The sequence below is a fragment of the Pleurodeles waltl genome, chromosome 3_1 (genome assembly GCF_031143425.1).
Source record: "Pleurodeles waltl isolate 20211129_DDA chromosome 3_1, aPleWal1.hap1.20221129, whole genome shotgun sequence".
Lineage (NCBI taxonomy): Eukaryota > Metazoa > Chordata > Amphibia > Caudata > Salamandridae > Pleurodeles > Pleurodeles waltl.
The window spans coordinates 1,637,396,561-1,637,423,832 of record NC_090440.1 but is presented as its reverse complement, the minus strand read 5'-3'; the positions used below and the strand labels follow the sequence as shown (position 1 = coordinate 1,637,423,832).

At 43.3% G+C, this 27,272-nt stretch overlaps 1 protein-coding gene across 2 annotated transcripts in view; it reads right to left on the bottom strand.

The window, feature by feature from the left end:
• Positions 1 to 27,272, bottom strand: part of GAD1 (glutamate decarboxylase 1) — a 257,259-nt gene that overhangs the window by 60,988 nt on the left and 168,999 nt on the right. For both annotated transcript variants that reach the window (XM_069225317.1, XM_069225318.1), the window contains one exon: positions 13,751 to 13,815. In XM_069225317.1, the coding sequence (XP_069081418.1) occupies positions 13,751 to 13,815 (65 nt within the window). The remainder of the gene's footprint in view (positions 1 to 13,750; positions 13,816 to 27,272) is intronic.

Below are 27,272 nucleotides of genomic sequence, written 5' to 3'. Positions count from 1 at the left end.
GACTCGAACCCTCAACGATCAGTGTGAAGATTTGTGACCTTCACACTTGAGCTATTCATTTTTTTAAACTATTGTTTTTAGGCCTTTATGGGCTATCCCTACAGATTTTTATTTTTATTTTATAATGTGCCCTTTACAGGCTATATGGGACATCGGGGGAAGCCTTAATGCCTCCCCCATGAACACTGACTATTCTTTTTATTTATTTTATTACATGCCCTTTACGGGCTCTATGGGGAGCCTCGAGGTCTCCCCCATGGTCCCATTAATCCATCACCCAAGGAGCTGCTTTAAGTAGCAGCTCCGTGGTTACTGAAGCAAAGCTTTCATTTCTGTTCCCTGCATGCATATCTGCATGCAGGGAACAGAGATGAAAACTCTGTTTTCTGTGACTTGGCTGCAGCTGTCAAAGCTGCAGCCAAGCCACTGCAAACAGCTATGTCCTGGGATGGGCACCCCGGGACATAGCAGGGGCCGGACCTGAGAGGTGGCAGCCCCTGAGCCATCAATGGCTCCTTGAGGGGGGCCACATGGCCTCCCTCCAATAAGTATAGTCCTGGGGAGGTGGTGGTCCTTTGGAGCTACAGAGGGTCAGAAATGGACTCCCTTTACTTTTTTTGCCATCTTTGCCCTGGGGAGGTGGTGGTACCCAGGGCAGGAGGGAAGGGCTGCGTGCCCCCTGCACTGAATATTATGAAAGCCCCGGGGAGGTGGTAGTCCTCCATAGCATCGAGGGGCCAGGTAGCCCCTGACTTGTTAATTGATTAAAGGCCCAGGAGGTGGTGGTCCCCATGGCTGTGGAGGAGGTCGATGGGCCTCCCCCATGCCAATAATTAATTTAGCCCCGGGGAGGTTATGGTCCTTGGGGTACGAGGACTGTGCTGCCCCCTACACATAATTTCTGCCAGGGCTCCTGCACTCCAATAAAAGAATGCCCCCAGGTCTTGGCTCTCCCGGGGGCTTAAAAAACACAAACCGTGGGAGCCTGTGCTTTTTTTTATTTTTTTTACGGCAGATCAACCGTGATCCCGCCGTACATTTAAAAAATGCTTTTTAGCTCTGGGGGAGGTCCCCCTGGGACCCCACCACCAGAGTTAGGGGGTCAGGGTGTCTGTACACTGGCCCCTTTTTTTAATTTTACGTTTTTGTCAGGTCTCAGCTGAAGTCAAGTCCCAACATGGCTGACAAAACTGTTGTGTTGAAGTGTTGTCAGCCAATCAGATCTCAGTACGAGATCGGGAGGGGTTGTAAATCCTTTGCGTCCCTATATGTAAAAATTTGAAATTCTTTTAATTTCTCAAAAACTACTGAACGGGGCACTTTCTGGACCAAGAGCTACCTTTCTGCCAAATTTGGTGTAATTCTTTCCAGTGGTTTTGGCACTTTCGCTGTTCATAATTCCTATGGAAAAATGAATGGGGAAAACATTTTTGAGACCCCCCTTTTTCTCGGACCCCGCTTGACAGATCACCCCAAAACATTCTGAAGTGAGCGTCATAGTTCCTTGGAAGATTTTGTGACGATTCATCAAACGTCGCCAAAGTTATTAGTAAAACAATAAACATTCTTTCTGTAGAAATTTGGTCCTAAGTATAACTAACAAGTGGCAGCCACCACTAGGTAACATATATACATTGAGCAAATTAAACAAAAACTAGCCACTGAGAATAATGGTTCCATAATGCCAAAATGTGGTCAGGTAGAGTGAAAATAATAAATCCTTCATTAGGGAATCTTAGCTTAATTCACATTTCCAGTTTCCCTTTTACCAAAGGTTATCCCATCATTCACAAAGAAAGACAAATAAACAGGATGGTGTTATTGTCATTATTTCAAGAGTCCCTCAACTGCACTTTCTTCCACTTTTGAATGTGTCAATGTTTTGCTTGCTTCATCCCCTTCTTTAGCAGTCTATTTACATGCCAACTATAACCCACTCAATCACAACTCAAAATGTATTGACCAGATCACAGAGTACTCATCTCTCTGCCTGATAATCTTGAAGATAGAATCTTCATGGGTAATTTCAACATTAATTGTGGCAATCCCAAATCCAAATTATTCATCACCCTAGAAAATGTTGTAAACCTTGATAATGTTATCTAGCACTCACCCCATTCTTTCTGTTTCACCCGCAATACAGCAAGGACTCTAGACCTTATTGGTGCATACTTGGATGGCGAAATACGTGCTCCGCTCAGTACCAACCACTGACATTATTTTCCATAGTGGAATGGTCACCTCCTTCAACATAAATGGGCCAGATTATTTACTTTTGTGCAATGTTTACCACATTATCTTTCTTTTAGCCCCAAACAAAGAACTTTTGCTTTTTATCCATGAAACTAGTGACATGTTTAGCTCTAGAGGATCTCCTCCAGTCTAAATTCCAACATATCAGTGATTCCACAAACAAACAATCGACATAAGACCCCTTGGTCCAAAACGAGAACCAGAAGATAAAAACAGAAATCACTGCACTCCAACACCAAATGAAAAAATCCAGAACTAGAATGACAAGTTTGTCTCCTACTGAACAGGATCTACAAACAATCCATGAAGAATGGGATGGAAAGCCACTGTACTAAACTGTTTCAGCTTGTAAACTGGATGTTTCATGTGAAACTGAACTTTAATGCACTGACAAAGGAACTCCTTACCCTCTCCTCTAAACTTAATAGTAGATTATCACCAGTAGGGTTTGTAAAGCTAGGGACACTAGGTATTACTACCAAAGCTGTCTTAACAGCCAAGCCTCAAGACAACATTCTATATTCTAGACATATCCTTGAAGAGCTGCTGCTAAATTTGCATCCCTTCATCCATGAACTCTAAGAAACATCAGGCATTTCCTTCTCCAATACGACCTAAACACTTTGTTCAAGCACTAGTCATATCTAAAATCAAATATTGCTACACACTCTTCATGGGCTTCCATGCATATAGTTTTGCTCCTTTAAATCAGTCCTTCACGTCGTGGCCTGTCTTACTGATGGAAAGAAGAAGTTTGATCACATCTCTTCTGAGGTCTGTACACTAGCTACCCCTGGAGGGAAGCAACACCTTCAAAAATGTGTATTATGTAAAAGTCTTGACTCTCTGAATCCCCTTCACATTCGGCCTACAAACAGACTCTTTTCATTCAAACAATCTATTTGACAGGACAAGCAGACCTTCACATCAACTTCAGGAGAATCAAAAACGATCGACCATGAAAAAGCTTTACCAGTAATGCATCTAAAACCTGGAACACTCCCTCCTTTGATTTCTCACACTGTTCCCTCTTTCCCACTGTTCAAATATAAACTGAAGAAACTTTTAAAGGATAGTGGTGAGAGTCATATCCCTCTCACCCTGACACCTTTAGGCTCTCACCATTCCCTGATAGCTGTCTTCTATTACCACCTCTTTTTTGTTTTTCATGTGACATATTTGTTTTTGTATTCCTGCTGTATGTCTTTCCTCTCCTTTCAATATGATATTATGTAGTATTCCTCTTGTTTGTTTTGCTCTTTGTGGAGCACACTGTCACCCTCTTTTGGGTTAAGCTGTGTCAATTAAGAACCTTATACAATTCAAATTGAATATCTCTATGATCAAATGGCATACTAACTAAATTCATACGAACCTCGTGGAAGATACAATAGACGGGGCACCCATCAATGGTTAAAGCATCCTAGAGACTTGAGCACATGGTGGTTAGGAATACCATGATCCAATCCACAGTAACTTGATGGTGTAAGGACACTATGGTCAAGGGCTAAATGGTATTCCCTGTGCATTACACGTTTGCACATGGATCAGAATTACGAGATGTGTATTAACTATATCACCCTCACAGTTTTCCCCTGATAAATTCTCAAGTCATACCTTATGATATCCATTGGGGGAAAAGGCTCAGAAAAAAGGCAAAAACATGCAGAATTTGGTGTGTTAAATGCTTTTTTATTTTATGCCTCATTTTCCTGTTGAAAACTGGGAATAGGAGATATTTACAATAGGCGGTGAATATGTCACCCTTTGTTGATGGTATTAAAAGAGCTATTTACAACCTTGGTATTGAAAGTCCATTGTGAAACACTGCTTGCTATTTCCCTGTACATTTAAAGGTAGCAATTAGCACGGTCATATTTCCCTATATGGTATTACGTTTTGTGTGTAGAAGAGATACATTTTCTTTAGTTAAGCTAAAGCAATGGCTTGCCATTGAATTATTAAATGATATTCTTAGGGTTAAGTGCCAAAGGAGTGCACTTGGTGTTCATTTCACAAATAGTACCCATACAGGTACTCATAATTGAAGTTCCAACTCTAAAATACACACCTGACCTGGCTAGACAGAGCTCCCATAAGGCACCATACAGTCCATCCACTCTACAAGATCTATAGTCTGATCTCGCATGAGCATTTTGCTGATATTTAGCTTTAGTTGTCTGCTCACAGCTGCAGATGGAGGAGGATTGAGAGAGGAGCATTTAGAGGACAGATACCATTAGGTTTATAAATGTTGGATCTTTAACCGTGGCTTAAGAGCTAGTAGGTACGGCAGTGCCTGAAATAGAAACTATCAAATACAGGTTTTGCTCTCTTGGAGTATCCACTTCCACTCAAACGTTAAAGTACTATGGCCCTGAAAATCTGATGTCCAAGGTTATACTTTTTTCCTTCCCTCTGGACAGCTACAAAACAGAAAACCCTAGAATGTTGCAAATCACACTTTTCTCAAAATTAATCCTGTTTTTCAAAAACCTTTACTATTTTGCTTCTGTTTGCTTGTGTTTCCTGCTGGTAGCCAGATTTGTGATTAACCATTCTTTCTGCAAGACCTTTGTTATACTATTACTTTGCTTCACTCAGTATACCATCCTCAAAACGTCTACAGACTCTATTTTGTCTATTTGTCTGGGTTCATTAAACTATCCACAAAAATTATACAGACTCTGTTGACAATTATTTTCACAAATTATGCTACTTTTTAGTATTCTGCTGCTACCAGACTCCATGGATATGCTGAAAGCTCTGTGTACTTCTAAATGTACTAGGAAAAGAATAACCAAAGAAATATGATCCACTAGCGCCATTTATTGCCATTTTTCCAAAAATAAGACTTAGGGAATGGACACCTGAATGCCTTTTATAATTTGTTTTTAATAAGCCATATTAGGATGAATTATATGCAGCTGTTTCAGTGTGTTTTTAGAATACACCATCTGCCACTGCTAGCCCCAGAACCTAAACTTAAACTTTTACATCCTGTTAGGTCTACAAACTCAACATTTGTAATTTTCTCTTCTAAAATGTCTTGTACTTTACATATTGTCCAGAAACACTGCACCCCATTTAACACAAAGTACCATAGGAGCGCCCACAAATACTTTAATACTTTTGACTGTGCAATGGAGTTGGCACGGCAACTACTGGTCTGGTCGAAGTGTTGGCCCCACCGAAGTATGAGTCTGGTTAGGCCCCTGAGCACACCAGAATCTGTGATAGTTAAAGCTTTAGTTGCTTGGTTACATTTCAGTAAAGAAAATAATGTTTTACATCCAGGAAATTGGAGTGGACTATGGTTTATTTGCCAGCACTGTGCAGCTTAAATTTCAGCCTTTGCATGCCAGACTATAAAAAACACAAACACATTAGAGATCTGTGTAAGGTTTTGGGTTAGGCAAAGTTGGGGAAATAGGATTGAAAAGAATAAATGACTGCAGCTTGTCAGCCTGGTAGTAGTATACATATTTATTGTCACAAGGTCATTCCAAAGAGCTCAGGTCCACTTGCCTTAAATCCATTTGCTCAAAGAGTGAGATCCCATCTCCTATTTTTAGAATTAAATCCCAAATGTGTAACAAGGTGGGAGGGTTTTGTGTACACTGACATTGTATGATAAGAGCTATTGTAGTTAACTACAAAAGTTGTTGGCATACCCTAATAGTTTGGGACACTACTGGGAATCCCTGTAATTACCGAAATAGAGCCCCAGGAATTGGATTTCCCATTAAAAAGGACAAAGGCTACCACTCACCAAGGTGACATGCTTCATCATCAGGCCCTTCTTTCACTGTAAATATGGCTTTGTTATAAAAGATAGGCTTGCCTTAAAATTCCTTAATTGCAGGAGTAAGTGAAGTATGTCCAATCATCTGTTTGTAATCGTCCTCTGGTATCAGAAAGCAGAAGTGTAGACATGTGTAGAGGGGTGATTTTGTGCAATTTTTATTGCTCACTCTCTATCAGGTGGTTATAAACACAATGCTAGGGTTATGCCAACAGTACATAAGTAGGCCTGCTATGCATTTCTCTGAAGAGTGTAGTGTCAATTATAGACTGAGTAGGAATGCAACTTTATATTCAGAGGTGCTTGATAGAAAGTTGAGGGGAAATTGAATAGATGAAAACTTGTAACAGAAAAGAAAATGCTGAGCTTTCTGAGCTAAGGACAGGGAAGGTGAATGTTCTAATTGACTAATGCAGTTTACTCTTGGCAAATACAATATTTGCATCACAAGAATGAAATGTGACACCAAACGTTAATGCTGAGCTTCTTGGAAGGAGAAAGGTTGGGCCCTCATACAGGCTCGGCATTGGTGCTCAAGATGGCCAATGTATTCATATGATTGAGGCTGCTCTTATGTGGGTACAGGAGGCCATGAAGAGGATGCGGGAATCCACACATCGCCATCTCTCGGGTGCCAGCCCTCTTCACCAGATCAGGGAGGTAGATCATTGTGACATCAAAGGTGGCCTTTGAGTGGATTATACATGGGAGGTATTAAAATGGTCAGGTGACTCCTTGGTCGGCATGAGGCTGGCAGTACTATGCAGTTCAGGGGAGAACAAAGAGGTAATAGTGGGCTTTTTCTTGGTGCCAAATGGTTAGCAAAGACTGCTCCCTTTTACAGAGTACAGAAAAATACTAGCTGGACTTTTGCACCAGAATGAATTATATTCTTATGCGGGACAGTAAATATAGCTGGATTAGACTTACTTCTACTTTAACATGAGTGACAATGCTGCGTCAACTGGAACAGAGCATCTAAAAAACTAAGTTAAAATTAATTATAATCAGATTAACAGCCTACCGTGCAACACTGAGTTGGAGGATTTTACCTATTTTATTTACTTGGTCCCTAGGCTTAAAGAGTAGGGTGTTAGGGAAGATCTTCCATACACAGGCACAGAGTGAAAACTAACTGAGGCCGATCTGGGCAGAAGTGTTGGCATTTTACCATAATCATCAGAGAACTGTTAAGCAGGGTCAATGGAAGTATTCTTGCAGAAGCAACAAAGAAAAGTTGGCTGTAGTTAAAAATTACCATGTTTTGTTTTCAGACCAAGTAAAAAAAACACAGAGAAAAAGGAAAAGATTGAATGAACTGAAGGAAGGCTTCAAAGCTTGAGAAGGAACAGATAAGGCTACCCTAATTGTCCAAACTGAGAATGGTGTAGAATGAGAAAGAATATCTTTTTTAAGACACTGACACAGTATGTTTCTGAAAACAGTGGTAGAGGGGGGTCAAAACTTAAATATGAGAGCAGCAGTCCTGGGGCAGTAATAAGAGTTGGGGTAGCTGAAAAAGTGAGAGTATGACTGGAACAACAGCTGCCATAGAGAATTGTTGAGAATAAGTTAATCAAAATGTTAACAGGTCCAATGAAAAACTTTATAACGCACTAATACTCAGTGCCTGTTTCTCCACTCCTTCAGACTTTACAATGGCTGACAATGAGATTTAGAGTAACTTGCAGGGAATGGTGAATGGTCCATCACACCTTGTATGGACTTTCTTCTGGGCTCCTTGAGGGAAAATCCATCTCAGTTTTTGTTGGTGATCCTTGAGCTCTTCAAGCCAGTACGTTCTGATTAATGCTTCTTTCAGGAGACAACAGCTGGAAAAGCTCTCTTTATCTGTGCTTACTGCATCAATCAGGAAGGACGGGGTTCTTTACATCTATCTTTAATTAACAGGTATTATTATGAAAATAACTCAAAACTTTAAAACATGATAAAATGCTCACTGTCTATCTAAGCAACATTAGGCAGTACAGCAAAACAGAAGCAAGAAACCCTGTGAGTAAACCCTGCACTAAACAAACAAAAATAAAACTAGCCTAAATGTACAATCTATATGGGGCCTGGTAATTTTTGATTTATCACAAACTGTGCCACTTTTATTTTAGACAAAGGTAGAATTTAGTTTGCATAAAGTTTTGCATAATTATGCAAAAACAAATTATAGAAATTTCACACACCCCTAGTTAATAGCAGGTTATTACTGATCTCCAATTTGCCTTCAGAATACACAGTCCACCCTCAGATGTTCATGCCCATCACAGGAATGAGGCAGAGTGGTGACTTTGTCTGTTTTCTCTCTTATCCCAACCCCAGTTCTCTGCTTGTGTTATATGTTCCATATATTATACTGCAGGGGGCTGTACATGATCTCACAGAAAAATAATTTCATGGAATACAATTACTGAGAAGCCATTTCACCTGCACTGTTTAATGAAAATTTGCAGGGTGAATTGCATTTACCATTTCATAGAAATCAATTCATAGAATGTCTTTTTTTTTTTTAAATTAGTGTTGCATGCTCATTTTTTCAAATGTAAATTCAATGGTTGCAGATCTTACTTTAACCAGCATTTATATTGGAGGCATTTATTTCAGTGCTTTAGCTCAAGTCACATTTTTATCCAAATGATATGTTATACATTGTTAAAGAATCACTTTAGATGCTTTTAATTTGCTGACCCCTCGTCACCACAGGCACCATTCATCCCTAACTCCTAGAAGTTCCTCACCACGCCCAAACTACACCCCGCCCTTTCTGCTGTACTCTATCCACCCGTGAACCCTAAATGTCCATTCTCAGCCTACATTTCACCCATCTCTGAACACCAAAAACTCTCTCTACACCTTATGTCTGCCCATCCCTGAACTCTAAAAGCCCTTGCTACCCCTGAACCCCACCCATCTGGGAATCTAATATCCCACACTACCCCTAAGCTCCACCTATTCATGAACCCTAAATACCCCTTTCTATGCTCACCATCCACCAATTCCTGAACTCTTAAATACCCCCACCACCCCTAAACACCACCAATCAGTGGTGTAACAATAGCCCCAAAGCCCACCCAGTGTGGGGTGGGGAGCTCCAGGTGCTCCCCCGGTACTGTGCACAGGCCTTTGGCCTGAGAGCTTCTGACTGGGTCTGAGTATGGAGGCAGGGTTGGCTTTATGGAGGTGTGACCGGTGCACTGACTTTGGTGTGGGTGCTCTCTTTAAAAATAACTTATGGGTTTAGAAGCACTGAACTTGCTTCTGCATTCAGCAGTTTTCAGGCAACAATAAAAATAAATGTCAAGATAACTTTGGTGATTAATGTTACTGCTGGTGAGAGATCCGAATTTTGTCTAGTGGCAGTTTTTACTCATCATAAAGTTGCACAAAGAGAATAATGTGCGTGCTGCAAAGAACGTGTATCATGCAGATCACAAAACTGTGACTGAAATATGAGTAGTGCTTCAAAAAAGAGAAATAAATGTATGACAGAGAGGAGCTATGGAGAGGTGAGTGGCATTGTTGCAGAGTGGTAATGATGGAATTCCTGAACAAGGATGTCGTAGGGGGGTGCCAAATAGATTGTCACACCAGGCGCCACCAGCGCTAAAGCCGGCCCTGTGTGGGGGGCCCCCTTTATGTATTTTGCAAGGGGGGCTTAAGTTTTGATACACCACTGCCACCCATTCTTAACACCTAAAAATCACTTACCACCGCTAAACCTAACTGATCCCTATAACCTAAACTCCACTTTCTAGAATTAAACACCACCCATAAAATCCACCCATTCCTGAACCTTAAAACTCTTTCGACCCATACACTTTAGCAATCCCTGACCCCTAGAACTCTTCACTACCCCTGCACCTCACCCTTTGCTGAACCCTAAAAAAACTTCACCATCCCTAAATTCTTCCCATCACTGAACTGTAAAAAACTCTCACCAGGCCTAAACTCTACAAATTTATAAACCTTAAAAACCCCTCAATACACATACACTCCACCCATCCCTAAACCCTAGAAAATGCTAACAACCCTTAAACCCCACTCAAATGAGAACCCTAAAAAACCCTTACAACGCCAAACACAACACATTCCTTTACCCTAAAAAATCCCATCCCACCCTTAAGCTTCACCTATCCTTGACCCATAAAAAGCCCTCATCACCCCAAAACATTACCTATCCCTGAACCCAAAAACCCCTGAGTACCCCTAAACACCACCAAAGTGTACTGTCATTTTGAATGTTTCTTTATATTTATCTTTTTTTTTTTAAAAAATGTAAATGTATTTGTATTGCCTTAAAAATTGTCTTTCCTCAGCATTGGTTTTCCATGATTTGGGTTCCTCCAAAGCAGTTTCTCATTTTCAGTTTTTCTATTAATTCACATACATCACTCTCTGATACAAGAACAAAGAAATCCTTCAGTTTGGATTTGGCGCCAGGCAAACCTGATTACCTCTATCCCTTCCTTAATGACACAAGATACTTTGTGGTACTTCCTACCAATGGTGACTTGCCAAGGGTCCTGCATAAAGGTGGACCTGCTGGAATTTTTCTCAATTCACTTAACTTACATGGAAGGGAAGACAGCCCAATGAATATGAATAGGTGGAAGGCCAGCATCTGGGTGATTCTGTCCTAGAGATGATGCCATCTGACTTGAGTGTTTCATTTGCAAAGGGCCAAATCTGTATAATTAAGGTAAGACAAATGGCCATTGTCTTTAAAACTGAGCTGTTGTCGCTTCCATAGGTCAATGCTGAAGCCAAAACAGAGGATTTCCATATGGCTACTCTATCAAGGATATGCTTCCACCAGAAGAGCTACAGAATTATACTGCCATAAGTGGTTGCTCTGTCAATGATTCATTACTGTATTTTCAAACATGTACACCACCCACAAAACAGACAAACAATCCTTAATATATGCAGAATAGAACTATGGCCCTCATTACGACCCTGGCGGTCTGCGGTAATATGGCGGGAAGTACTGCCAACAGGCTGACGGTACTTTCCACCATATCATGACATTGGCGGAAGCCAAACCGCCAATGTACCACACCGGCCGCCGCAGCGGTAATAGCCGCCGGGCTGGAGATATCGATCTCCAGCCCGGCGGGCGTGAATGTACCGCCTGCGGGATAATGACCCCACCTACCGCCATGGTTTCTGTGGCTTCCTTACCGGCATGAAAACCATGGTGGTAAGCACTATCAGTGACAGGGAATCCCTTCCCTGTCACTGATAGGGGTCTTCCCCACCCCTACCCCCTCTCCAGATACCCCCCCACCCCACCCTTCCTCACCAAAGCTCCCCCCCACATTCACACCCCTTCACACACACACACACATACACACACCCATTCCCACAAACATCCACACATGCTTACATCCACTCACACACACCTGCACACACTTTTAGACATGCACGTAGACACGCAGTCACAACACACAATATACACACACTCACACCACCATACATGCACACTTGCATCCAACATACAACACACACCCGCATCCACGCACACACAAACATAAACACACACACAAACACCCCACCAGCCTGTCTGTGACCCGACTTATCTGGATCCGGGGGGGTCCTCCAGCAGGAGACGGGACGGGGCGCTGCTGCCAGCAGCAGCGTCCGCCAGCAGAACACAGCCACACCGTATTATGGGTCATAATACGGCTGGCGGCGGACTACTGGCATGGCACTGCTGCTGGCCGCAGCGTCACCTTACCGCCATCCGCCGGCATGGCCACAGCCGGATTGCCACCATCCTCCTGGTGGAAATCCGGCTGTGGTCATAATATGGTGGACGGCTGGTAGCCACGGAAACGGTCTTTTGGTGGCCATCGCTGCGGCGGGAATGAGGGCCTATATACCTAGTATGAAGTTTGAAAAAGACTGATGTGGTAAAACCTGAAAGACAACTGTGTGATTTCAAATTTGCAAATGTGGTATGATGAGAATGATATTGTTATACTGGGCCACAGGATACGGAAAATACATTGCATAGTACCAAATACAAAGAGAGCTAAATACAGTCTATTGGGAAATACCTGTCTGCCTGCAGCTGCCACAGCATATCAAGGTATGGAGGCTGATGCCTCAATATTTGGATCCATAGCTCTGGAATAGCTCGCTTGCATCTCTAAAAGGCACCATGGTTAATTGGAACTATACAGAAGCACTCTTGAAGATGTATGGTGGTGAAAAACTAGCATCATTATTTTAATCCTAAATTTGGCTTATCTTCTGTTGGAGCACACTGGCCTGGAAAGACTCTTTTTCCTGTGCCCCCAAAATCAATGTTCCAACATGCAAAAAAAAGACTAAAATGCAACACCATAATCTCAAATCCAGGAATCCTTATTGCTGATTAAAAATAAAGGAACCACTCTGATCTGCTTAGAAGTGCTGACATAGAAATACCACAACCTAGTCAAATTTGCCATTAATCTCCTGAACTAATCTTACCATCCTGGACGTAATACCAGAATCATTCAATGTCAGACACCCAGGAAGATGCTCATTTAAAGATCTAAAAAATGTGATGAACTTTATAAAATGTTAGAAAACATACCAGCATACCAGAATGACACAAAATCACAGCTAAGAGCTATGTGCCGGAGAATCACCTCCATCCTGAGGACAACTGAACCACATAAAAAGAAAAAAGATGAAACCAGCAGCAAACCATCAACTACATGGTGCAATCATGAAATAGCCTTAATAAAAAGAGAATGTTGATACTATGAGCATCACTCATGTACATTCATGTCTAAAGTGGAACAAACACATATAAGATTTGAAGTAGAGACTAGCATTAAGCTTTCTGGAAAGAAAAGGTAGCTTACATCGATAAAGGCATCCAATAAACATCTAATTGAACTAGAGAAAATGTCAGCTTCTATAATGAAATGATTAAACCAGAATCCTTAAGAACATTCCTTGTCTATCACCACGACAGGATGAAACTTACTTCAGTTTATTTTAATCAAAGATCCAAGATTCTTTCTTAAACAACACTAAGGGCCTGATTATGATCTTGGTGGAGGATATTACATTACAAGTTCTATTATATCCAATTGGAACTTACAATACGGTGGACGAGATATCCGTCATGGTTGTGACGGAGTAATGCCCTCCGCCAAGGTCATAATCAGGCCCTTAATGTTTGCCTCCCCCACCCAATCACTTTTTGGGTCTCAAAAAACGTTCTGCCTTCAACTCAGTTTACAAGGAGGAAAGATGAAATAGTATCTGAACTACTAACAAAATGTAGAGAAGATCCAGTAGAGCTGATCAGCTATTGTAGAAACCCCCATCACCCCAGCAAAATTCTGGAAAGAGGAGTTACGGATCAAATGCAAAAACATATTTGAAAACACCAACTACTCCCTGACCTCCAATCATATTTTTGACCTTCTAGAGAAACGGGATCTTCACAAAAAGAGATCAATGCAGAGATCTGCAGTACATATTGAGCTTTCTGCAACCTCTGATAGAAATGATCAAGTCTCTCCAGTCTGACAGAGTACTTTAATCTTGCGGACACAGCAAAAAAAAAGGGATAAGCCCTTTCCTCCTTGGTTGCATGGTTGAACTTTACAAGTTTGGAGGATATCTGCAAGACAAATGGGGGAGGGGTTGTCTGTGTGTGTGTGTGTTTTCTTTCAGTACCTCTCAATTCCATTCAGTTTATGACGATGCTTGCTGGACATCAGCAGTCCTCCACCCCAGGCAGCCTGTTGCAGAACAAAAATTTGTAATTAGGGAACAGTCCTACTTGAACTGGAAAAACACATATGCTTTCTCATGTAAATGAGCCACTGTAGGCTAAGTCTGAGTTAAGAGTATCATTTTATAAGCATGTTTTCTATTGTTTTTACAATTAGTGTAAACAATACAACCAGTGTTTAATTTAAGCCAGTGCTTTCTGGTGCTTGGCATCAGCACTTATTTGTTAGCACCGGCACTTATGACAGCTGCCACTTGGTGGTGCTGTTTGTGTAATACAGATGAGCAGAACAACAGTTGTTTATTCATTCAATATGCATTAAACACAACTAATACCTGTTGCCCAAGCCATTCTTATAGCTTTGAGGGCCTCAAACAGTCTGCATTGTCACACTGGTGACCCCCTGGCGAGGGCCTTGGCATTGTTTTTTACAAACTAAGCACTGAGTACAGCATTTTAAAATCTCGTTATTAGCTTCTGTAAAATACAGTATTTTGAAGTGAGTGCTAATATATATATATATATATATATATATATATATATATATCACACACAACATAATGTATTTATAATAATGAGGACCAACTATTGACCATAATGAAATGTGTATTTACTATTCTAATTCCACAAGCACTTGAATAGTAGGGACGATTATGAAGTGGACCAGGCAAATCTAACTGCACTGTATTTTTTTTAGACACTCACTTGCAACTACCTAAACACACTATGGGGATTGGCCATCATAACAACAGTATTTGTCTGGGTCTGACAGTGTTTACCTATGCTATAGGACCGATCCAGTCTTCAAAGACACACACACACATACACATATATTTGCGACCTTCACAAAAATAATGCCCAAGACTCCTGAAAAATGTGTAGTTTATTGCAGCACCATGATGCATTTTCCCCAGTACAACGGCCTTGATGTAAGAATTATATATATCGGATGACAATGTTTCAAATAAATGAAAGTAGTGAGACGCAAAAGTCAGAGTGTGTCAAAGGTAACTTGCTGGAAACGGCCTTTCTCGCAGGGTGATTCTCAATCTTTTTGCGTTTCTCCTCCTATTTTTCTGACCCTCTTTTTGTTGGCTTTAGGACTCTGATCACTTTACCACTGCTAATCAGTGTTAAAGTGCATGTGCTCTCTTCCCTAAAATGTGTTATAATTGGCTTGCAATGTTTGGCTTATTTAATTTACCTGTAAGTCCCTTGTGACATGGTATACCATATACCTAGGGCCTGTAAATTAAATGCTACTAGTGGGTCTGCAGCATTGATTGTGCCACCCACAGAAGTAGCCTCTCAACTTGCTTCCGGCCTGCCACTGCAGAGCTTGTGTGCGCAGTTTACTGCCATATTGACTTGGCAAGTCCAACTACTTGCCAAGGCATAAACTCCCTTTTTACTACACCTAGGGTACCTGTAAGGTAGGCCCTAGATAGCCCTATGGGCAGTGTGCTGTGTAAAAGGTAGGACATATATTTGTATATGTTACATGTCCTAGTAGTGACAAACAGCCTATTTCGTTTTTCATTACAGTGAGTGCTGTGCCTCTGATAGGGTTGCATTGGGAATTCCCTTATATGTGTTTAAGTAGTAATTTCTGATCATGTAAGGAGCAGCGTAGGCATGTTTGGTATGTTTTGAATGGTAGTGAGAAATCCTGCTTACTGGTGTAGGTGGATTTTACATTACTATTTTTAAAATGCCACATTTAGAAAATGGGCATTTCTATGTGCTTATAACTCCAGTGCTTTGCAGTCTGACTCCAATACACGTCTGGGGCAGTGTGTCAGCTCTACTTTGGGCATACTTGCCAGACAGACATCCATTAGGGAAGGTTAGGTGTGACATGGTTCTATCTGCATTCATCTACATACTGATGGTCTTCCTGGGCTGGGAGAGGCAGAGGGCGTTCATACTTTACACTTGTATAAGCTGTGTCCTGCTCTCATGCAAAGGGCTTGCTTACCCACTACTGATGTCTGGAGCCAGAGGAGGGGAGGCGGGAAACTCCTGGGACTGGTCATACCTTGCTGGAAACTTTTCCCACTTTCTAGAAGCAGGGAACCAGGGTATAGGTACAGGGGCTCTGACCCCATTATTTTTAGAGCACTTTTGGAACTGGGACTGAACCTCTGTCAGAAGGACTGCTGGACCGCACAAAGGACTCATCTAAGCTGCTCTTCTGTTGTTGCCCTGCTACCTGCTGCTGCTGGGGGGCATAAAGGACTCACTGGATGGCTTTTCTGCTTGTTGCCCTCCTGCAATCTGCTCCCCGACTCTGGACTACCTACACACTGCTGGACTGCCGGAAGGAACTGCCATTAAGTGCCTTATTGTTCTGGCCTCCATGCCCAGTGCTGCCTGCCTTCTGTCCCCTTCAGTGTTCTCCCAGGGGCTGGAATAGGATCACTATTGTTCATTGGCTGCCCCTGGTGGTGCAACTGTAGCACTTAGAGAGTGCTGTATCTGGTGACTTTACTTGGGCAGAAATTTAGTGAATGGGGAGCACTGTGTATGGCTCCTTGGCCCTGTGAGCCCAGCACGTGGTGATTGTGTTATTCCCATTAGCACAGAAGGAGTGCCTAATTTCCACCTCATTGCTTGAGAGTCATTTTTGCACTGGTTACTGGCAGAAGTATGCTGGGGCTGACTTTGTTGAGATCCTGGTGTTTCAAGGCAAGGAAGTGCCATCTTGGGCCACCATTTCACAGCAAGACACTGCTGAGAGACGAGTGTGACCTTGGAGCTGGCCCGCTCATGACCACCGTACATGCTCCTCACTGTGGAAACTGGGAAAAGAGCTGTGCTTCAGCCCCGCCTGCACTTTAGAGCTGCTCCCCAACCCCAGGGGACCAGCAGATGTGGTTGCCCCAATGGGAGACAAAGGAGCTGCCTTGTTGTTGTTGTTGTTGCACTTACCCAGGTGCGTGGTAGCTGGAGAGAGACCAAGGGAGGTCTCTGGCTGCCCGCATTCATCAGCCATCCCGACATCCCCTTTATTTCAGCAGTTGCCCTGCGCGCTCGCAGGTCGCTGCACGTGGACACCTCACGCCCAGGGAGTTGCCAACTGTGCTTTCCTCCACAACCTTTACCTTGTGAAGCCTGTGGAGTGTACTGTTGTGGCCCGATCCTCAACAGAGGCGCCCTGCTCAGTCGCATTTCGGATTTGCCACAACCTACTCTATTCCGTGCAGTAGGCATGAAGGCCTCCCTGCTTACATATAACTAACTTACCTCATTTCACCAATGCTTTGGAGCCACAGCATAATGCCTATTAGCGCAGGGGCACTGCAATTGATGCTTTACTGTGCCTCAGGCTAACTTTACCGTACTGTCCTACCATGATACTATTGGGTTGGGTTTTCCAGAGGCATTTATCAGTATACTCAGTACTAATTCATGAATGGCAGAATGTGCACAATTCTTCACATTTACATGGTTTGTGTCTTATGATATCGATTGGTACATGGTAATCATGAGATTATTATAATGACCTACCCACTGTGCCTCATGCATTGAAGTTATGATTTTCGCCTAGTCAAGATCATGAGTACTGACTCAGGATTTGCATAGTACACACAGTACTGATAAATACTGTTATTTTGATTTATGTAATACACAATATTACATGAATATATATAACCATGTGTAGAGTCTCTTTTTGTGGTGTATTGTGTCACTACTGTGAGTGTGTTGCTCAAATGCTTTACACATGACCCCTGTGGATAAGCCTGACTGCCCTGTGCCAATCTACAGGGGGAGGAGCACAGGTTATCTTTGGTATGTAACCGCCTTGCCCTGACTAGAGTGGTGGGTTCTGTTGGCTGAGGTGCATACCCTAGCCAATGAGAAACCCCATTTCTAAGACAACCCCATCAGGCAAAAGGCACATATCAGAGCGAAAACTAGCCTAAACTGCTAGCCTACTTTGCAAAATGAACATCTCAGGGCTTAATTCACAAAAGTAAAGTTACATTTTTGTGGAAGTTTACGACTGTTTGTAGAAAGGGATTTACAAGTGGTCTCTTCAAGGCTGGACTGGTTGTAGCAGGCATCAGGCATTTCCCGAGGAGGCTGGAGGGGTGGGTGCCAGTTTTATCCCTGGGGGATGGTTTTTCAGCAGTACTGAAACATCGGCATCCAGTAACAAAATAGGCAGGCCTGGCAAGAAAAAACACTTCTAACACTCCCTGCAGAGTAAATCGTATATCCTTCATTTTTCAGGCAACAATAAAAGCCTCAAGGTTAATGTCTCTGCTGATCAATGTAACTGCTGGAGAGAGTTCAGAATTTTGTTTTTTGGCAGTTTTGACTGTAGCACAGAAGGTTAATATGCCTTATGCAAAGATCATGTACTATGCATATCACAGAACTGTATTTAATGTGCATTGCTCAGTAGTTACTGCTTTTGTCACAGAGATCATTTTGTAACTTGCAGTTCATAGTTTACAATTGTAATATAGCACAGTGAGTTATGAACTGCCATCAAAGAGCTGCATGCAAACTGCATGGTACAGGTTCGAAAGGTATGTTTTTCCCCCAGTCTATCATTATCCTAATGTTTCTAAAATTGGTTTGTTTGGGTAGAAATACATTCTTATTAGTGTTAGAGTTTGAGTCCTGAGTTTGTGCTCCTCCAGATCAAGCACTCTTATAAAATGCCTTTCTTTACAAATGACAAGTGAATCCTATACCTGGTATTCTCTTTTGTCTTATGTAACATTTTTTATACACTGATTTACACATGCATGATCCATTGTCTCTGTGTGCGTGTGATGTAAAGCGCTCCAAAACCCTACGCTGGTAAGAGAGGCACTATAAAAGAAATGAAATACATGTCAGAGAGGGCCTATGGATGGATGAGAGGGACTGTTGCCTCAAATAAAGATTGCCATATGCTTTTGCACTGTAAGGTCATACTTTACTATGCAATTGGAGATACAGGCCCCCATTATAACATTGGCGGTCCAGCACCGGCACGCTGGCGCTGGTAGTAACACCACCGATAGAGTGGCGGTGCTGGACTGCCAGATTATGACCACGGTGGTGAACTGGCTGGAGGGCGGTCGTACTGCCGGGGCGAAGGTGAACCACCTTCGCCCCGGCGGTCCACAATAGACCACCAATGGTATTTGGAGCCTCCTTTCCACCACCAGGAAATCCCTGGCAGAAAGGATACTGGCAACAGGAATTTACATTCCTGTCGGCAGTATGCGACTCGCCCCAACCTCCCCCCCCCACACAGCCACGGTCTGCCCTCAGATCCTGGAAATCCCCCCACCCCATCCAAACATGCACGCATCACACACACGAACACACATGCAATCACGCATTCACACACTCATACGGGCACACACATACACTTGCAAACACCTCCACCACCCCGCATCTATTCAAGTACTCACACACTCACACACATACACACACACAAACCCCACCCCCCTCCAATGACACAAACGCACACTCCAATGCACGAACACACCACTCATCACCCCCACTCCCCTATCAGACGAGCACTTACCTTTACACAGTGGACGTCCCCACTGCCCCGTCACCACAACACCGCCATGCCTATTACCAACTCGTAATAGGTGTAGCGGTCTTGTGATGACGTGGCGGTGCAAGCGGAGCAGCCGTCACTGCACCGCCGACCGCCAGTTTGGCTGCTGGCGGCTCTCCGCCCAAATTCTGGCAGAAAGCCACCAGCGGTCATAATATGGAGGTCAGATGAATGCCATAATGGCCCTGGCGGTCTTCTGGCTCGTGGGACTTCGGCGGTCTAGGTTATAGACCGCCAAAGTCATAATGAGAGCCATAATGTGTTGTAAAATGCACCATTTTTGCCATTTTTCCCAATATTTTCTTGGGGATACCTCCAACCCCTCTTGTATTGGGGATTCTCGCTTCCTGCACTTCCTCGCTGCACACCATGTGAGACTGACCTGACAAACTTTGCAAGGGCTGCTTTGGGTTCCCAGTCCAGCTCTGGGTATCTTTACGAGTGCAGAGTCTCTGCACCTAAAAATAAGGTAGGACTGTTCCTTTTTATGTGCGGAGACTCCGCACCCGTAAAGATTCTATTTGTAAATCCCTTTGTGAATCAGGCCCTCAGTGTTTGAGTTGAATGGTGCAACTACATTAGTCATATTTCAAGGTGACTATGACCTTGATTACAAGTGCTTTGGACAATTGCAGCACCCATTAACCCATTTCTAAAGATCTTTTTATCCCAATTATAAGTGGGTGGGATTTGCAAATTCTTTAGAGATTTTGACAGGTAAATATCAGCAGGTCAAAGTTTCCGTATGTACTGGAGGGAAAGGGTTGGGACAATTCAGCTATGTGAAGTTTTTTTGTGCAAACTGCACTAAAATCTGTACATTAGGCTTCATTCTAATTGGGCACCCCGTACTTGGAGTTATTTATCCCATCCAATAAATAACGATCCTCTATGAATTGCTATTTATGGATGTGATAAAAAACACCAAAATACCCATGCATTTGTAATAGAGGCCCTTAAGCAGTCATGGAGAAGACAATCATTCTGAGCACGCCTGCTAGCTCCAGGTTTTTTTAACGCAACCAAAGACTTTCAGGTCCCTAAATAAGACTGCAGACAGGATTAGCAATAGTTGAAGATTTCTACTGGTGATTACAAGTGTTTGTCACCACAGATGATTCAGCTGTATAAGCGCTTAAACATGAACTCTTTTACAACGGCTTGGGAGTGGTGGTGGTTGGGAGGGGGTGGTTGTCACAGGACCAAATCTAGGTTGGAAAGAGATTAAGGGCCAGATGTACAAAACGTTTTGCAAGTCGCAAACAGCGAATTTTGCTGTTTGCGACGTGCAAAAAGCACATCGCAATGCCCAATCCCCGTTTTGCAATTCGGTAACCTGGTTACTGATTCGCAAAATGTGACTGCAAGTCACAATTAGGAAGGGGTGTTCCCCTTCCTAATTGCGAGTCACAGCGCAATGTATTGTTTTGTGACCATGAACGCGGTCGTAAAACAATCGCAGTTAGCACCCATTTGCAATGGGTGCTAACCCATTTGCAAAAGGGAAGGGGTACCCATGGGACCCCTTCCCCTTTGTGAATGGCATTAAGAACATTTTTCCAGAGCAGGAAGTGGTCCTGTGGACCACTTCCTGCTCTGAAAAAATGAAACGAAAACGTTTCAATATTGACGTTTTGTAATGCATCTGGTTTTCCTTTAAGGAAAACGGGCTGCATTAAAAAAAAAACTGCTTTATTTAAAAGCAGTCACAGACATGGTGGTCTGCTGTCGCCAGCAGGCCACCATCCCTGTGAGTGCCGCGATTCTCAAGGGGGTCGCAAATTGCGACCCCCCTGCGAATCGCAGATGATGTCATCCAACATTCTGAATTGCGACTCGCAAATTGCGAGTCGGTCTGACTCGCAATATGCGGGTCGCAATTCAGAATTTCCCTACATCTGGCACTAAGTACTTAACTCAGAATGTGCAAGGCACATCCACTATACTTCTGGAATGTGGAAAAGAAGAAATTTCCTTTTTGCAATGCAGCACTAAAAGCTTTGCCACACCTCTAATCCCTTACCCTCCCCAAATGGTCAATTCCTTCCTAAGGTGTTGTGCCTGACTGCCTGAAAGCGAGCTAGATCACCCGTTTCTGAAAAACCAGACACTGAACCCACCCACCTCAACAGCCTTTGACCTATCTCCACCCTACCACTCCTAGCCAAACTACTGGGAAGCTGTGTTGCTCACAAGCTCAGCAAATCCATTAAGAAAATTATCCTCTTTGAAGATCCCCAACACAAAACAAGTTGCCCACCTGCATGAAGAATCGCTAACTGTATGAAAACCAGCTGTCTCAAACTCAAAACTGACAAGACAGAAGTACTGATCTTCAGCAAAATGCTCCACCATGGGACTCCAACAGATGGTTAGCCGATTTTGGACCCACAGCCACACTCACACCCATGCAAGGCACCTCGAAATAATCAACAGAAAACTGGACATGACTGCACCAGTCAACACTGTCACTGACTCCTGCTTCCACACCCTGAAAATGTTGATAAAGATCTTCAAATGGCAACCAAACAGCACTAGAAAAACAGTTACCCTTGCCCTAATCACCAGCAAGTTGGACTATGTGAACACCTACTACAATGGGATCCATCCAGAACTCAGCAGCCAGATCATCCTCAACCTTGCACACAGAACTCACATCACACATCACCTCAGAGAGCTCCTCTGTCTCCCGATACACAAACACACTAATTTCAAACTCCTCACAGACACATTCATGGCACTAGACAATCTAGGTTCACCTACCTGAATAGTTTCATCTTCTTCCACCAATCAGCCTGAAACCTCAGAACTTGAACTCACAGACATTCCACGCATACACAGAATCAGATCAGGAGTACAGTTGTTCACTTACATTGCTTGGAACAGCCTCCCACTCCACATTAGAGCCTCTTCCTCGCTTTTTCAGTTCTGCAAGATGCTGAATACCTGGCTTTTCAATTCACCAACCTACTAAAGGCAGGGCTAGCTACCTACACCTTCTCATCACCAGGATTCCCTTGCAAGTGATAGTGCGCTTTACAAATAAATATAACACAACATGAGATAACATATCATAACATAACAATCAGGCTTCAGATCTGGCTACTGCACTGAGACCGCCATGCTAACAATAATTGATGATGCCCTCTGCAAAATGGACAATAGAGTCTCTTGTCTTTTAGTTCTATTAGGCTTGTCCTCAGCATTTGACACAGCTAACCACGCATCCCTTTGTAAGAATCCTAAAAGATCGAATGGGTCTCAAGGGTGCTAGCGCAAGTGTTCTAATACAAATTATTAAGGAGTGTTCAAGTATTCTGAATAATGGATTTGTGTGGAAAATATAATAAGGTAGAAAAATAATGCACGCATTTGAAAATATGATTACGATGAGTGGCCGCCAATGTTCACAAAGTGTCATTCTTAATATTCTAATACTGTGAAAAGTTGAATATATGTTTGACTAATGTGGTAATATGTCATATTAAAGGTTACGCATTATGTATTAGCTTTATTAATTGTAGGCCTTAACTTAGCGAAGGTCTGGGCCTACTTGCCAGGCCTCTTGTCAAAGCTGTATTTCTTAACGTTTAATAAATGGCTGTCCTAGAGAGTTAAACTGTGACTTTCCATTGCATTGTTTAAATGTGCTTATAACAGAGTTTTCTCATGAGAATCGACTGCTAGAAGATGCTGCTCTTGCTAATGCAACAGTTTGGCCCTCATTTCAACCTCGGCGGTCTTTTTGCAAGACCGCCGAGGTACCGCTGTGCTGAAGACCGCCAGTGCAGGCAGTTTTCCGTGCAGCGAATCATGACTGCTGGCAGCCCTCCATCCTTTTTCGGACGGAGAGCCGCCAGGCAGCCATACTGGTGGTCGGCGGGGAAGTGGAGGCTGCTCCACCTCCACCGCCCTGTCATCAGAACATCACCCACCGAATCCCAACCCAGGATTCGGCGTGACGTGTTCAGGTGACCGGGAGCTGGCGGCAGAGCAGCCTCCATGGATCCCGTCCCCTCCCGGAGGATCAACGGGCAGGGTAAGTTGATCGTCCGTTAGGGGAGGGGGTGGGGAGTGTTGTGTGTTGTGTGCGTGCATGGGGGTGTGTGTGTGAGTATGTAGAGGAGGTGTGTGAGTGTGTGTATGCATGCGGGGGGTGTTTTGTGTATGGGAAATGTGTGTGGGCCGGTCTGTGTGTATGTCTGTATGTGTGCGGGTATGTGTTGTTGTAGTGTATGTGTGCGTGTAGGGGTGTGTGCATGTGCATGTTAGGGTTGGGGGTGGGGATGGGGTGTGTGTATGTGCATGTTGGGGGTGGGGGTGGGGAGGTGGGTGTGTATGTGCATGTTGGGGGTGGGGAGGGGGGTCCTGCCACCTTTGGGGATGGCAGGGGGGTGTGGGGTGTAGGGGGTGGACTCGGGGTGGGGGAGGAGGGTTTTGGAGACCCCTATCAGTGCCAGGGAAGGAATTCCCTGGCACTGATAGTGCCTACCGCCATGGATTTCGTGGCGGTTCCAAACCACCCGAAATCCATGCCGGTATGCAGGGTCCTGAAACCGTCGGCGGTCTGGTGACGGCCGCCGGGCTGGAGACTGAAGTCTCCAGCCCAGCAGTCGTCACCGCCCTGGCAGTCGGAGTGGAGCAGTGGTGGATGACCATGGCCGTAACCGCCATGGTCATAATTCCATTTTTTTTACCGCCGGCCTGTTGGCGGTATTACCGCCACTTCTCCCCTGCCCGCCAGGGTCATAATGAGGGCCTTTGTGTCTAATGTGTGTGAGACTGACTTTCTCAGGAGGAGAACAATGGAGATACTGACTGGAGTAGAAGCTGCAACAATATTGTTACCTAACAAGCCGGATGATGAGGACATTGCAGGACAACCAATCAATGACATGTGAACGGAGTAATGGTAGAGTTCATAGATTTGTAGTTTTAGTTTTATTGGACAAAGTGTGAACATGCGATTAATTGACCAATGGGGATTTGGGAAATAGTTTTAGTAGTTTTGATTTAACGGGACTGCACTGAGAAGAACCCAGCATTCTGCATTTTCGTTTTAAGCATTGCCATAGGTCATTCTTGCCCATTTTGCATCTTGTCAAGAGATGTGCTTAACTTTAATGCTTAAAGACTTTGCGTTTTCTGAACTTTGATGCTGAATCCTGATGCCTTGCTGATCGACTGATGTCCTGAGGACAAAGAATGACTCTGCTTGCTGATCCACATTTGAGGATAGGTTAATGAATTAGACTTCTGATTATCATGCATATTTGCTTTTCCTTTTAGGTACCAACTGCACTGTTTTGATAGAGCCATAGTTAGATGTTTTTCCAAATTTGTGTTACCAAATTGTTTTGCATGAAGCCCAATATGCTAGTACTAATCTGATGTTAGTAAGGATCCTCACTAATGAAATGCTGCTAATAGGGAATAATACTTGATGAATTTCTCCGCTGAACTTGAATGTATGTAATCACTTTGTTGCAGTTGATTTTGTTATTAATTTGCACCATACCCTTAGAATGTGTTGTAGTTCAAGCTTTGATTAGATTACGTTTCTTTCGCCACTTTGGACTGCCAGTATTGTTTCTGTATGTGTTTCATTTGATTTTGAGATTAATCTACATGACCTTAACTTTGTTAAGATAGGGAAATAAATATTCTAACGTTTACTAAAAGGTGTGGTTTTTCATGACTGAAAGGTCATGGTGCGTGACAATTACTGACTCTATTGATTATTACTGTTATTGATTGTTGTCGATTATTGATATTGTGTGTTGGTTATTGATTTGCATGTACTGGAGCTATGGTAAGAAAACCTTAATTGCGAGTCAACAGGTTAATCAATCTATTTGCATCCCCTTGTAAGTTTACTTATTAAGGTCAGACGCGCTAACAGAGATGGTAGCAGAGGAAATGGTTAGTTTCCTTAAGAGCTTATCATGGACGTCCGGTACAGGATAACAGGTGTTAACAGTGTTGGTTAAGAAAGGTAATGGTTTGTTTCCTTAAGAGCCCATTATAGATGTCCAGAGATAGTAACAGAGGTGAAGGTTGATTATTATTGAGACTTGGATTTTATTTTTCAATGATGCTAATTGGAGAGAAAATGTTCCCTTAAGCCCAGAAGTGACTTTCCCAGAATCCTGGATCCTGCTAATGGTTGTTTGAGGATGTTCTTGGTCGTCTAGTGACAGTGTGAAAGAAATAGGTTGCACTTCCAAAGTTTATGCAATCGCAGGTGAATTGTGAGGTTTGTGAAGTTTAGGGAGTTTTCATACTCCAAATGAAGTTGTAGAAGGAGTGTGCGTACTCCGCAGTGTGACAGTAGGGAAGTCGTCGAACTTCATATGTGTGTGGTGCTTTGTGCTCCAACACTGTCCACGTGGTTGTTGATGTAAGGACCCTGCGTGGTCTAAGACTCCGGAGTATATTGAAAAGTGTATGAGACACTTGGGTTTTATGTTGTAATCTGTCTGGTTTAGTACGGTAATCGGGCGTGGTTAGTCAAAGTGAGTGAAAGAACATTTTGACTGAGATCTGCGAGTCCTATATGCACCAGGACAGACCCATTGATCAGTTGAGAGTAAAGAGAAACAGAGAAAGGAGTAGCTGTAAATGCGGAAGAGCTGTCAGTGGAAAATCCGTAAGGTTTCTGAAGCGATTGTGTTATCTTTCCTGTAGTGAACCAGCAGATTTGGTTTTTGGTTTTTGATTTGTGCTCGCTATTTTTGCATTAGTTTGTGTGAATTGCAGTTTAGGAGGACAGGCCGCAAGACTTTGTCAGCCGCAGTACGTGTGAGTGTGACGTCATTGGAGCCACCCTAGGATAGGTCGGTTAGTGAGAAGGGTCGCACACGGATTGGCAGCCGTCTGTGAGGGACAATTGGTTGAGAGAGTAGGTGAAAGGAATCTTGGGATTAAAAGTCACTGCCTGATTTGATTTTGAATAACAAAAAGGAAGAAAAAATGGCATTTTTCAAAGCTTTAAAGAGTGTTTTAAGGGGAGATACATATACTGCAACAAGTATAGGGGAGACTACACCGCGGGAAAATACACTAGCTTACATTCTATTGGAAGAGAAGGGTGTTGTGCCACGTCTTTGGCTAAAGCAATGGTGCAAATTGACAGAGGAGGATGGGAACTTAGCATTTCCTACAAATGGGATGTTCAATTTGAGGGTTTTGGAACATTTAAAGATGGTGCTATATGAATTGAAGCCCCTTCCGAGACCAGCACAGTTCGAGGCATTGCCGATTTGGGAGCTGGTAGACAGACAGTAACAGCAACAGAAATTCGAGAGGAGAATGAGAAAGGCAGAAAAGACTTTAGCAGAGGCTAGGTGGGACAGTGATCGGAGAGTTTGGAGGACTGAGACTTTGCATGGAATTAAGTTGTTTCTGGATATTACGCAGGACAATGAGAAGGAAGGAAGGAAGGAAAGCTACTAGAAAGACTAACAGAAGTCCGTCCGAAAATAGGGAGGCTAGAAAGTCTTGAACAGTGGAGGAGGAATCAGATGATGATGAGTTTATTACACAGTGATTGAGAAATTGCCCACCACATATACAGCACATGAGATTGGTCCAAGTACCAGTGCTGATCCCACAGCTCCGACACAGGTTAATGGGACAATGAGTCTGATGCAGGTTAATGCTAGCCTGACATAGAAAGCGATGCAGAGTGGTCTTAATGTGCCTACTACTCCTCTAGTGCAAAGTCAGTCGCAACTGCCACAGGTTCAGAGAATTTACCCTGATGTGCCCATTATGGAAACAACTTCGAACTTGATGGTGCCTGCGGAACAGATTTACCTGAGATCGATGTTGGTTCAGACTGAACCAACTCCACTTTTACTGCCCCAAGTGCAGCTGCAGGTAATGCCAAG